The 13,931-nt window shown below is 42.4% G+C and overlaps 1 protein-coding gene across 2 annotated transcripts in view; it reads right to left on the reverse strand.

Annotated features, from left to right (window-relative positions):
* Positions 1–1,791: 1,791 nt before the first annotated feature.
* The window catches only part of NDUFAF6 (NADH:ubiquinone oxidoreductase complex assembly factor 6), a 63,437-nt gene continuing 51,297 nt past the window's right edge, over positions 1,792–13,931 (reverse strand). The window contains exon 9 of one of the 2 annotated variants that reach the window (XM_049853980.1): positions 1,792–2,085. In XM_049853980.1, coding sequence (XP_049709937.1) covers positions 2,065–2,085 — 21 coding nt within the window. In that variant the 3' untranslated portion in view covers positions 1,792–2,064. Of the gene's footprint in view, positions 2,086–3,483; positions 3,721–13,931 lie in introns of those variants that run through there. The other variant, XM_049853976.1, reaches the window with a different exon arrangement.

Here is a 13,931-nt window from a genome sequence, read left to right on the forward strand (position 1 = left end):
TTGAATAAAACTCATTTGAGATTGTAAAGGAAGGAATTTGGGCTTGCAAAGCCTAAATCAAGATCCCCCTGAGGCCTTTGATGTAATGGCTCGCTCAGCAACATTGACTGGGAGGTGGCAGCTGGAAGGACACTAAGGACAGAAAACTAGTGAGCAGATGCACACAGGAGAAAATCCATGCCTGAGATTAGCAATAATGGTGAGATCAGAGGAAGACCTGAGTCTGAGAAATGCTGAAAGAAGAATCCATTGAACTCGGTGTCTAAGTAGATGTACAGAGAGAGGAGGAAGGGGAAGTCAAAGATGGTGAAATGGTCTAGTCTGAGATGGAAGCAGAGGAAAGGCTCTGCCATTAGTAGAAATGTGAAGTTAGCAGTTAGAGCATAGAACTGTACAGTTTTAGATACAGTGAGATTGAAGGAGATGGGAAACATCCATTAGTACTTTGGAAACATTAGAGCTATTTTTAGTTAACATGAAGGAAGTACAGATGTAGAAGCTCTAGCCAAAGGTCAAACACATTCCCAGCTACAGATCAAAGACCAACCCAGTTAGAGGTCAGTGGGCACAAGAGGAGCCATACAAGTCACTCACATTTTTGTGATTCTCCCAGGTTATCTTAATATACTTGTCTGTGGCCCTGAAAATGTTGAGACTAGTCAACCAAAACATCTCTATTTTTTCTTTCTCCCTTTTTAAAAAAATTTTTGTTATGCAGAAATTTAAAAATATACAAAAGCAGAAAGAATAACATAATGAACCACCATGTTCCCATCATCGAGCTTCAACTATTGCCAAATCATGGCCAATCTTGCTTCATCCCAACCTTCACCCATTTCTCCTTACCTTATTATTTTGAAGCAAATCCCAAACAACACATCTTTCACCATAAATATTTAGAATGAATCTCTAAAGATAAGGATGCATTTTTTTTTAAACATAAGCCTAAAACCATTGTTGTTGTTGTTGTTGTTAGCTCCCCTGGAGTCAGCCCCTGACTCATGAGACCTCACGCACAATGGAACAAAATGATGCCTGGTCCTTTGCCATCCCCATGGCTGGTTGGGAACAGATCAGTTGTGCTCCATAGGATTTTCATTGGCAGAGTTTTGGAAATAGATTGTCAGGCCTTTCTTCCTAGTCTGTCTTAGTCTTGAAGCTCTGCTGAAATCTGTTCAGCATCACAGCAACACACAAGCCACAAAACCATTGTTGTTGTTAGATGCCACTGAGTTGATTTTTGGCTTGTAGTGACCCCATATGACAGAGTAGAAAACGACAGGTTTTCTAGGCTGTAGTCGTTATGAAAGCAGATCACCAGTTCTTTCTCCCATGAATTGGGTGGGTTCAAACCACCAACCTTTTGGATAGCAGCTAAATGCTTAACCACTTCGCCAGGGATCCTTTTAGGTAATGTTGCGTTCTGCTTTGAAGCAGTCCTGGCATGAAAGTGGATGATGGCAGCTCCAAAGGGAAGAACCCTGTTGCTGTCGAGTTGATTCCAACTCAGGGCAGCCCTATAGTACAGAGTAGAACTGCCACATAGGGTTTCCTAGGCTGTAAGAGAACAGGCTGCTACATCTTTCCCCCACACAGTGGCTGGCAGGTTCCAACTGCTGACCTTTCAGTTAGCAGCTGAGCCCTTAACCCCTGTACCACCAAGGCTCCTATAAAACCATTAGAACACCTAAAAAAAATAACAATAATTTCCTATATTATCAAATATAGTATTCAGATTTTTATTTTTTAATAGTTTATTTGAAATGAAGAACACCAAAAACACAAGGTAAATATGAGCCCGAGAGACAGAAAGGGCCGCATAAACCAGAGACATCAGCCTGAGACCAGAAGAACTAGATGGCCCCCAGCTACAACTGATAACTGCCCTGTCAGGGAACACGACAGAGAATCCCTGATGGAGCAGGAGTACAATGGGATGCAGACCACAAGTTCTCGTAAAAAGACCCGACTTAATGGTCTGACTGAGGCTAGAGGAATCCCGGAGGTCATGGTCTCCAGATCTTCTGTTAGCCCAAGACTGGAACCATTCCCGAAGCCAACTCTTCAAACAGGGACTGGACTGGCCTGTAAGACAGAAAATGATACCTGTAAGAAGTAAGCTTCTTGGCTCAAGTAGACACATGAGACTATGTGGGCAGCTCCTGTCTGGAGGGAAGATGTGAAGGCAGAGGGGGACAGGAGCTGGTTGAATGGGACACGGGGAATACAGGGTGGAGAGGAGAACTGTATTGTCTTATTAGGGTGAGAGCGGCTAGAGTACATAGCAAGGTGTATATAAGTTTTTGTATGAAAGACTGACTTGATTTGTAAACTTTCACTTAAAGCACAATTAAAAAAAAAAAAAGAAGTTAATTTGAATCAGGATTCAAATTAGGACCATAGATTGTGATTGACTGATTGGCTTTAAAACTTTTTTAATCTACAGGATTTACCCTTTCCCTCCTTCTTTCCCTCTATCCCTCCCATTAAATTTTTTTTTTAATTACAGTAATATATAAGAGGAGAGAGAAGTCAAATATATATATATATATTTAACTTATATATGATATATATAAAAAACAGAAAACATTGGCCATTTGGACACTTGCTGTTTGAGTTGCATCCCATAGAGTTTCCCACACTCTGAATTTTCTAGTTGCACTTCCATAGTGTGCTTTAACATGTTCGTCTGTCCTCTGTGTATCCTATAAATTGGAAGCCCTTATCAGATCCCGATCCATTTTTATTTAAATATTAAATAATAAAGATTCTCAGTGGTCTCAGAAGAGACCACTGGCAATGGACTAGATCTGCAGGAAAGAGTATGTGAAGTGAGAAGGATCTGAGAACGGATCCCTGGGGAACCAGCGACATTTAAGGGGCAGGCGGAGAAAGACACCTGGGAAGGAGCGCAGGAGGCGCAGGCAGCGGCGAGGCTGAGCGAGATTCCGCGCGCTGCTCACCGGGCAAGCACACAGGACCCAGGCGTTTCCAGGAGAGAGAGCGGGCCTCCTGCACCCCTCTCAGGGGCGCTCGAGGCCAGGGGGAGGTGGCGCTGTTTCCGCGGCCTCACTTGCTGCAGAAAGCCACCTGGTGGCACCATCTTTCTTCTCCAGGGGCTTCTGCCAGCCCTGGGAAGAGAAAACAGGTGGAAACCCACCATCGACCTCCTAAAGGGCCAAAAGCCTGCACCAGGCCGTCGAGGACGGCCCCTCGCAGCGCTTCCAGGCGGAGAACCCAACATCCACAGCTCCTGGCATCGATCGGTCATCCCTCCGCCCAACGATAAGCAGTTCCGCCTGGCTCAAGAAAGCTTTGTCCTCACCAGGCTCCGCTGACGCCCTGCATTCTAAGGAAAGTCAGCCTTGTCTCCCCGTCTTTCTGCTGTGTCCAGAAGAGCATCGCCCTCCCCCAGGAGTTGAAAGTGGCTCGACCTTGTGTGCACCTCGATCTGGCGAGGCTAGGCTGTGTCCTCCTGGCCCTCAGCACGTCTATACCTAGCTACCATCCCCAAAGTTGCCCTTGCAATGATGCCCTTGCCCACTCGCCTGCTGTGGCTGGCCGGTCCCTGCAGAGTGCTCATGCTTCTCCAGCTGGTCCAACCTGGGCTTTCAGGTGCTGGAGATCTTCCTGGTTGGACTGCTTTTCTTCACCTTTCTGGACCCTTCTTTTCTCCAAAGCACCCACTATCCTTGCTGCCATGTACCACTTTCTTGCTGCCTGTGAAAGTATGTGTAGTCGCCCTTGTGCTGGGATGGCAATGACATACATAACTTTTGGACTCTCAGCCAGCCCTGCCCTGAAAAAAGCAGCGGGTTGCACCACCACGTGGACACACTTGGTCTCTCAGGTGGGTGGATGGGGCCACCTTGGCCCTCTGTCCCCGTTTGGCTGCTTTGCCCAGCCTTGCTGCAGAAGAGCAACACATCCTTCTCTGCCTTGGAGAGCTCTTGAAAGGTGTCCCTTCAGTAGGAAATATTAGTCAGGGCTTCTTAGCCCTAATAGGAAACTTGTGAGCTGAAAGGCACAACGAATTCTACTCCCCTTCTCTAACTGCCAAAAAATACCAAAACCAAACCTGCTGCCATAGAGTGGACTCCGACTCATAGCAACCCTATAGGAGAGAGTCGAACTTCCCCATAGGGTTTCTAAGGCTGTAAAATCTTTATGGAAGCCTACTGCCAGAAAGCTTGCCCCATCTTCCACAGAGCAGCTGGTGGGTTAGAACCGCTGACCTTTCAGTTAGCAGCCAACTGCTTTAGCCACTGCACCAGGAGGGCTCCTTGTCTAACTGCCAAGGCACCCATAAATCTCAGCATCACTGACTGTTTGGGTTTGGCATCTAGTTCTCTGTTAGAAGGAATACAAGTTTAGTACTAACAGATGCACCAATAGCACTTGATGACACCAAACCAAAAAACCAAACATGGTGCCGTTCAATCAGTCAGGGTGTTGGTATATAGGATGCCTTACCCTCAATCTTGAAAAGTAAGGTTTTTAGGGTATGAAACAAAGGGTAGTTAGGTTCAGGTGGGGAACAGAGGTGGGGGTTCTGGTATGGGGAGCAGCCCTGGGCAGGTCTAAGGGGGCTACAAAGTGGGGCACTCCGACATGAAGGCCCCAGGTCTCAGTAGGTGGCCAAGAGATGGGAAAGCAAGAGATACGGAAGGAAAGGAAACTAACATTTTATTAAGCACGGAGACAGGTGTTGTGCTGGTACTGAGATAAATGCAAAGATTAACTTCTGGGGTGGGGAGTTAAAAATCATTGAGGTAGAAAACCAGCACCTTTTGTTAGTCCCCTCCCCCTAAGATGAAATCAGTCTGTGTAGAGTGAAGGAAGGCTTGAAGGAAGTAGATGCAAGGGATAACAGTCCCCCCTTACCTCCCCCCACCCCCAGGCTGGCACCAAACCCTCTGCCAACACAGCCATCTCCCCACCCAAAACCTCCTAATAGGACCTCAGTCTCAAGGCATAGGTACTGATGTAGCAGTTCTGAGATGCCCTGGTGGCACAGTGGTTAAAGTGCCTGGCTACTAACGGAAAGGTCCGATGTCCTAACCTACCAGCTGCTCAGTGGGAGAAAGATCTGGCAGTCTGCTTCCGTGAGGATTTACAGCCTTGGAAACCCTATGGAGCAGTTCTACTCCGTCCTATAGGGTTGTGATGGCAGTGGGTTTTTTGGTTTATGTTTCAAAACCACAAACCGGAGAGAAGGGGAAGTAAGGAGAGATGGCTTTTCTGGTTTTCATTGCAGTTGAATTGCACTGTAAAGTGCCACAGAAGTGAATTATGACACCAGAAATTCTCTGCCCAGTTTTGGTTGCTGATACATTTTAATCCTTATAAGTGTCATTACGGTTTTAGTGTTTATTAATTATCTGCCATCTGGTCTATTTAAGTATAGCTTCTGAATTAATGGATTTTTATGCGTTTTGTACACATACATATACATATACATATACATATACATATACATATACATATACATATACATATACATATACATATACATATACATATACATATACATATACATATACATATACATATACATATACATATACATATACATATACATATACATATACATATACATATACATATACATATACATATACATATACATATACATACATACATGTATATAGATATGGAGCCCTGGTGGCACAGTGGTTAAGAGTTTGGATGCTAACCAAAAGATTGACAGTTCAAATCCACCATCTGCTCCTTGGAAACCCTATGGGGCAGATCTACTCTGTCCTACATGATCGTTATGAGTCAGAATTGACTCAATGGCAATGGGTTTTTTGTATACATATATATGAGTATGTATATGTATATGTGTATGTGTGTGTATTCCAAAGCAGAGAGAAAACCAGAGCTAGCTTTTTAAATTTTTTCCTAGAAGCTCATTCTATGAACTACGAAAAGGGTAAAAATGTTTTTTCCTCTCTTAAAGTCATTTATCTAACCTGAAATCATTAAAGCATTCAAGATGTAAAAGTCCAAGATTCAAACTTCAACGTCAGTAAGATTCCAGCAGATAAAATCTAGTGACCTGATGTTCTCTGAAAGTGACAGAAGTATTAAATAAATAGAATGACATAGCAAACACATACATAGCAATTATAAAGTACCAGGCATGTTCTAGGCACTTTACAAGTATTAACTTCCATAATAAACAGGTAAACATCCTTCTGGTACTCTCTGCTTTCAGCCAGGATCCATCTGACATCAGCAATGATACCCCTGGTTCCACGTCCTCTTCTGAAACCGGCCTGAATTTCTGGCAGTTCCCTGTAGATATACTGCTGTAGCCGTTTTTGAATGATCTTCAGCAAAATTTTGCTTGCGTGTGATATTAATGATATTGTTCCATAATTTCCACATTCGGTTGGATCACCTTTCTTGGGAATAGGCATAAATGTGGATCTCTTCCAGTCAGTTGGCCAGGAAGCTGTCTTCCATATTTCTTGGCATAGACGAGTGAGCACCTCCAGTGATGCATCTGTTTATTGAAACATCTCAATTGATATTCCATCAATTCCTGGAGCCTTGTTTTTTGCCAATACCTTCAGAGCAGCTTGTACTTCTTCCTTCAGTACCATTAGTTCCTGATCATATGCCACCTCTTGAAATGGTTGAACATTGACTAATTCTTTTCAGTATAATGACTCTGTGTATTCCTTCCATCTTCTTTTGATGCTTCCTGCGTCGTTTAATATTTTCCGCATAGAATCCTTCACTATTGCAACTCAAGGCTTGAATTTTTTCTTCAGTTCTTTCAGCTTGAGAAATGCTGAGCGTGTTCTTCCCTTTTGGTTTTCCATCTCCAGCTCTTTGCACATGTCATTACTTTGTCTTCTCAAGATGCCCTTTGAAATCTTCTATTCAGTTTTATTGACTATGCAAAGGCATTCAACTGTGTGGATCATAACAAATTATGGATAACATTGTGAAGAACGGGAATTCCAGAACACTTAATTGTGCTCATGAAGAACCTTTACATAGATCAAGAGTCAGCTGTTCGGACAGAACAAGGGGATACTGATGGGTTTAAAGTCAGGAAAGGTGTGCATCAGGGTTGTATTCTTTCACCATACCTATTCAATCTGTATGCTGAGCAAATAATATGAGAAGCTGGACTATATGAAGAAGAACGGGGCATCAGGATTGGAGGAAGACTCATTAACAACCTGCTTCATGCAGATGACACAACCTTGCTTGCTGAAAGTGAAGAGGACTTGAAGCACTTACTAATGAAGATCAAAGACCACAGCCTTCAGTGTGGATTGCACCTCAACATAAAGAAAAGTCCTCACAACTGGACCAATGAGCAACATCATGATAAACAGAGAAAAGATTGAAGTTGTCAAGGATTTCGTTTTACTTGGCTCCACAATCAACAGCCATGGAAGCGGCAGTCAAGAAAACAAAAGATGCATTGCATTGGGTAAATCTGCTGCAAAGGACCTCTTCAAAGTGTTGAAGAGCAAAGATGTCACCTTGAAGACTAAGGTGAGCCTGACCCAAGCCATGGTATTTTCAATCACATCATATGCACGTGAAAGCTGGACAATGAATAAGGAAGACCGAAGAAGAATTGATGCCTTGGAATTGTGGTGTTGGTGAAGAATATTGAATATACCATGGATTGCCAAAAGAACAAACAAATCTTTCTTAGAAGTATAGCCAGAATGCTCTTTAAAGGCAAGGATGGCGAGACCGTGTCTTACATACTTTGGATGTTTTGTCAGGAGGGATCACGGCCTGGAGGACATCATGCTTGGCAGAGTACAGGGTCAGCAGAAAAGAGGAAGACCCTCAATGAGGTGGACTGACACAGTGGCTGCAACAATGAGCTCAAGCATAGCAACGATTATAAGGATGGCTCAGGACCGGGCAGTGTTTCGTTCTGTTCTACATAGGGTTGCTATGAGTTGGAACCGACTCCATGGCACCTAACAACAAAAACTTCCATAATCTTCACGACAATTCTAGGAAGTAGGTACTCTATTTTATGGATGAGAAAACTAAGGCACAGTGTGGTTAAATAACTTCCTAAGGGCCACAAAAGTGGAAGATATAACCCCAGAGCCATGTCCTTGACTTACATGCTTTGCTTCTCAGGAAAAAAAAAGGAGGCCCTCCCCTTAGGACACAGAGTTCTCTCAGGGTGTCTACCTTGAGTTGAGTCCTTGTCTGAGTACAAAGTTCATGAGTCAGGGAGCTCATGGGGACATGAGGAATGAAGGTGTAGAGAGAGACATTAAGTAATTTGCCCCAGACTGTGCAGCTGGTATGTGGCTGGACATATTTCAAATTCATTATGTAATGTCAAGAACATTTTAAATTGCATCGAGGTATTTGTAAATAAAGTTCTTAGAAAAAATACATATTTTATATACTTTAATTCAACAGAAGTTTTAAATTATCAACTATGTGAAACCACTTCTTTAAAGCAAACCATCATACAAATGAATACAAGAGGGCAGTGGTAGTTTTGGGTAGATAACACATGTCTTCCCCTCAGTAATTTCAGAATCTAGTAAGAGAGCTGAGATTATACACACACAGTTTATAAGTTAGATTAATTTTGTTGGAAGTTAAATGGCCTCATAACTAACAGATTTTTTGTTGTTGTTTGTGTCTCCCTCTAGAATATAAACTCCATGAGAATAGCCACCTCGTTCACTGCCGTGGAGCAGTGTGTGGTAGACAGCAGGTGGTCAGTAAGTGAAAACTGAATGCATGTTTGAATGAGTGAGTGTATTCACCAGGCTTGCTGAGGCTGTGAGCTTCGGTGAGCTCTCTGAGAAGAAAATTGTGGACAATGAAGAGAAAGGAGGAATCTTGAGGAATTCCACCCATTGGAGGTTGGGAGGAGAAAGAGGAGACAGAGGGCAATCAGGGGTGGAAGGCAAATCAAGGAAGTGGAGGATCAGGAAAGTCAAGAGTACAGAGAAGTTCTGGACAACATCAGGAAATACCACAGAAACATTTTAAAGGATAAGAATTGGGAAAACACCACTGAATTTGGTCTTTTGGAACAACAACAAAAAAACAGCTAAAGAAGAGAAATTGGAGTGGAACCCCATTTGCACAGGAATTAAGGAGTAATTGGGACACAAGGCAAGAAGTTTGGCAGTGAATGGAAGGAAAAGAGGTGACAGCATGGGGCATTTGCTTGCAGAAAGCAAGGACAGTGTTAGTTCAGTTTAAAAAATGTTATGCTGTCGCATTGTCACTGTCTCAAATAAAGACTCCTCATCCTTTGTCCTAAGAGACTAAAACAAACAAACAACAAACTCATTGCCGTCGAGTCAATTCCTACTCATAGCAACCCTATAGGATGGAGTAGAACTACTGCCTTGTAGGATTTCCAAGGCTGTAAATCAAATCTTTACGGAAGCAGACTGCCACATCTTTCTCTTGAGGAGCGGCTAGTGAGTTTGAACTGCCGACCTTTAGGTTAGCAACTGAGTGCTTAATCACTGTACCACCAGGGCTCCTTAAAAGACCAAAATGGGCCTTGAATTTTGCTAGTGCCCCGGTGATGCTTCTGAGAGCTTGGGTTTTGGAGTCAGATTGCCCAAGTTTAAATCCAGTTCTTCCTATTTCCAGCTGTGTGACTTAGAGAAAATTACTTAATTCCCTAAGTTTTCTCATCTGTAAGGTGGAATTTAGCTATTCACTAAATATTATTAAGCTCCTACCATGTGCCAGACACTGTTCTGGCATGAGGATGTGGCATACTAGTGGTAAATAGATCCCTATACTATTCCAAAAACATGAATTATACATAACATTTTTAATATTTTATTTTTTGACTTACATGAAGATGTACTTTTCCCTATTTCTCCTGTTAAGTACAACTAAAACCTTGAATGACGTATACAACACAAACATAAGAAGACTGAAAGGCAGGGAGAACAAGGCAGAACCACGAGGCGCCTAGGGTCCCAAGGAACAACCTGATGATGAGTTCCCTAGGGTTTTCTTTTCCCTCATACATCCCAGACTTCGTGCTGAAGAAGCTGCCTCTTGATCTACATACAGGTTCCTCATGAGCACAATTAAGTGTTCTGGAATTCCCATTCTTCACAGTGTTACCCATAATTTGTTATGACCCACACAGTCAAATGCCTTTGCATTGTCAATAAAACACAGGTAAACATCTTTCTGGTATTCTCTGCTTTCAGCCAGGAACTATCTGACATCAGCAACGATATCTCTGGTTCCACGTCCTCCTCTGAATCCAGCTTGAATTTCTGGCAGTTCTTTGTTGATGTACTTCTGCAGCCGCTTTTGAATGATATTCAGCAAAATTTTACTTGTGTGTGATATTAACGATATTGTTTGATAATTTCCACATTTGGTTGGATCACCTTTCTTTGGAATGGGTACAAATATGGATCTCTTCCAGTCAGTGGGCCAGATAGCTGTCTTTGAAATTTCTTGACATAGACAAGTGAGAACTTCCAGCACTGCATCCATTTGTTGCTACATCTCAGTTGGTATTCATTCTGTCAACTTCTGGAGCCTTATTTTTTGCTGATGCCTTCAGTGCAACTTGGACTTCATCCTTCAGTACTTTTGGTTCCTGATCATATGCTACCTCCTGAAATGGTTGAACGTTGACCAATTCTTTTCAGTATAGGGACTCTGTGTATTCCTTCCATCTTCTTTTGATGCTTCCTGTGTCCTTTAGTATTTCCCCCATAGAATCCTTCTGTATTGCAACTCGAGGCTTGAATTTTTTCTTCAGTTCTTTCAGCTTGAGAAATGCCGAGTGTGTTCTTCCCCTTAGGTTTTCTACGTCCAGGTCTTTGCACATGTCATTATAATACTTTGCTTTGTTTTCTCGAGCTGCCCTTTGAAATCTTATGTTCAGCCCTTTTACTTCATCATTCCTTTTGCTTTAGCTACTTGATATTCAAGAACAAGTTTCAGAGTCTCTTATGACATTCATTTTCTTTTTTTCTTTCTTTCCTGTGTTTTTAATGATCTCTTACGTCCTTCATGTATGATGTATGTCCTTGATGTCATTCCACAATTCGTCTGGTCTTCAGTCATTAGTGTTCGACGTGTCAAATCCATTCTTGAGATGGTCTCTAAATTCAGGAGGGATATGCTCAAGGTCGCACTTTGGCTCTCGTGGACTTGTTCTAATTTTCTTCAGTTTCAACTTGAACTTACATATGAGCAGTTGATGGCCTGTTCCTCAGTCAGCCCCTGGCCTTGTTCTGACTGATGATATTGAGCTTTTCCATCATCTCTTTACAAAGATGTAGTCGATTTGATTGCCATGTATTCCATCTGGCGAGGTTCAAGTGTATAGTTGCCATTTATGTTGATGAAAGAAGGCATTTGCAGTGTAGAAGCCATTGGTCTTGTAAAATTCTATCACGCAATCTCCAGCATCGTTCCTATCACCAAGGCCATATTTTGCAACTACCAATTCTTCTTTTTGGTTTCCAACTTTTGCATTCCAATCACCAGTAATTATCAATGCATCCTGATTGCATGTTCGATCAATTTCAGACTGCAGAAGTTGGTAAAAATCTTCAATTTCTTCATCTTTGGCCTTAGTGGTTGATGCATAAATTTGAATAATAGTTGTATTAACTGCTCTTCCTTGTAGGTGTATGGACATTATCCTATCACTGACAGCATTGTACTTCAAAATAGATCTTGAAATGTTCTTTTTGACAGTAAATGTGACACCATTCCTCTTCAAGTTGTCATTCCCAGCATAGTAGACCATATGATTGCCCAATTCAGAATGAACAATACCAGTCCATTTCAGCTCACTAATGCCTAGGATATTGATATTTATGCATTCCACTTCATTTTTGACGATTTACAGTTTTTCTATATTCATACTTCGTACATTCTATGTTCCAATTATTAGTGGATATTTACGGCTGTTTCTTCTCATTTTGAGTTGTGCCACATCAGCAAATGAAGGTCCCAAAAGCTTGACTCCATCCATGTTATTAAGATCTACTCTACTCTGAGGAGGTAGCTCTTCCCCAGTCATCTTTTGAGTGCCTTGCAACCTGATGGGATCATCTTCTGGCACTTTATCAGACAATGTTCCGCTGCTATTCATAAGATTTTCACTGGCTAATTTTTTTCAGAAGTAGACCACCGGGCCCTTCTTCCTAGTCTGTCTTAGTCTGGAAGCTCTGCTGAAACTTGTCCGTCATGGGACACCCTGCTGGTGTTTGAATACCGGTGGCACAGCTTCCAGCATCACAGCAACATGCAAGCCCCCACAGTATGACAAACTGACAGACACATGGGGGACAGAAGGGGGTATGTATATTTTACTCCTTCAAGTTCTCAGCTCCTCAATTGGTCAGACTTCCGTGGTTATGAGTGACAGAAATTCAACTCAAACTTGCTTAAGGGGGCGGGGCAGGGGTGGCCTTACTTGGAGGGCCCATAAAACCAAACTGTTGCCAAGACAAGGGATGCCAGTGGAAATCAGAACAAAATGGAACCAGGATTCAGAACTCCTTCAGACTTTCTCATCCTCTTTCGTGTCCTTAGCTCTACACCTTCTAAATATGAATTTATTTTTCAGATCTTCATGTGGCTGGAAACATGGCCACGAGCAGCTCTTAAGACTCACCTTTCTTGCCATCTATGTCTCCTTCCCCAGCTCCAGGTTAGATGATTCCAGGAATAAAAGAGATGCTGGGCTCATGAGACAACAGATGGTAGATAATCACTACGGTCATGCTCCTCCATCCACCCTACATACCCCTTCAAAACTTCATCCACCTGGTGAACATCTACTTTGCTTTCGAGGTTCCATTTAAGCATCTCGTCCTCTAAGAATTGCTTCCAATATTCTCTCCCCAAATGTTGAATTGAATGCTGTCCTTTGGATCCCGACAGACCCTCTCTGTGCTTCTGTCATGGATCTGATGATGCTTAATTATTTTGCTTCTTTGTTTACAGCTCTCTCGTTCTACTATTGCATCATAGATATCTTTGCATCTTCAGTCCCTTACACAGCAGCCAGTGAGAGCTCAATAAACATTTGCTGCTAATTACTGCTAATGAATCAATTATTTTTATTTTTTTAAACAAAACTCATTGGATATTTCCTTACAGGTATAGGCAATGAGGATTTGGAACCCCCAATATGCAGAAGAAATTGCTGGTGTTTATCAATACTGGGTCACTAGGAATCAGAATCAATTTGATGGCACCTAACAACAACATCAAGGAAGAATCAAGAAGCCTGCTCCTAGGGTAGGGGCCACACTTAACACTTAACTGCATTCTCTACTCCCCAGTGTGGCTTCCTTGGTTCGAAGAAAATAAAACCACAAACAGAAAATGTCACTTCAACCCTAATAGTGACTTAGATCACTATTAAATATCTAATGAGCTTTATCCTAGAAATGAGATTGGGGGTGGGGAAGAGAGGTCCAAACTGGGGAATTTGCATGAAGGCTTAAAAATTTAAAAATAAATCTGTGAAACATTTCATAACATGGAGGAACCTGGAAGGCATTATGCTCAGTGAAATTAGTCAGTTGCAAAAGGACAAATATTATATAAGACCACTATGCTAAGAACTTGAGAAACAGTTTAAACTAGAAGACAACATTCTTTTGTGGTCACGAGATGGGGGAGGGAGGGAGGCTGGGAGAGGGGCATTCACTAATTAGATAGTAGATAAGAACTACTTTGGGTGAAGGGAAAGACAGCACACAATACAGGAGAGGTCAGCACAGTTGGACTAAACCAAAAGCAAAGAAGTTGCCTGAATAAACTGAATGCTTCGAAGACCGGTGTAGCAGGGGCAGGGGTCTGGGGACCATGGTTTCAGGAGACATCTAAGTCAACTGGCATAATAAAATTAAGAAAACATTCTGCATCCCACTTTGAAGAGTGGTGTCTGGGGT

The sequence above is a fragment of the Elephas maximus genome, chromosome 15 (genome assembly GCF_024166365.1).
Source record: "Elephas maximus indicus isolate mEleMax1 chromosome 15, mEleMax1 primary haplotype, whole genome shotgun sequence".
NCBI classification, from domain to species: domain Eukaryota; kingdom Metazoa; phylum Chordata; class Mammalia; order Proboscidea; family Elephantidae; genus Elephas; species Elephas maximus.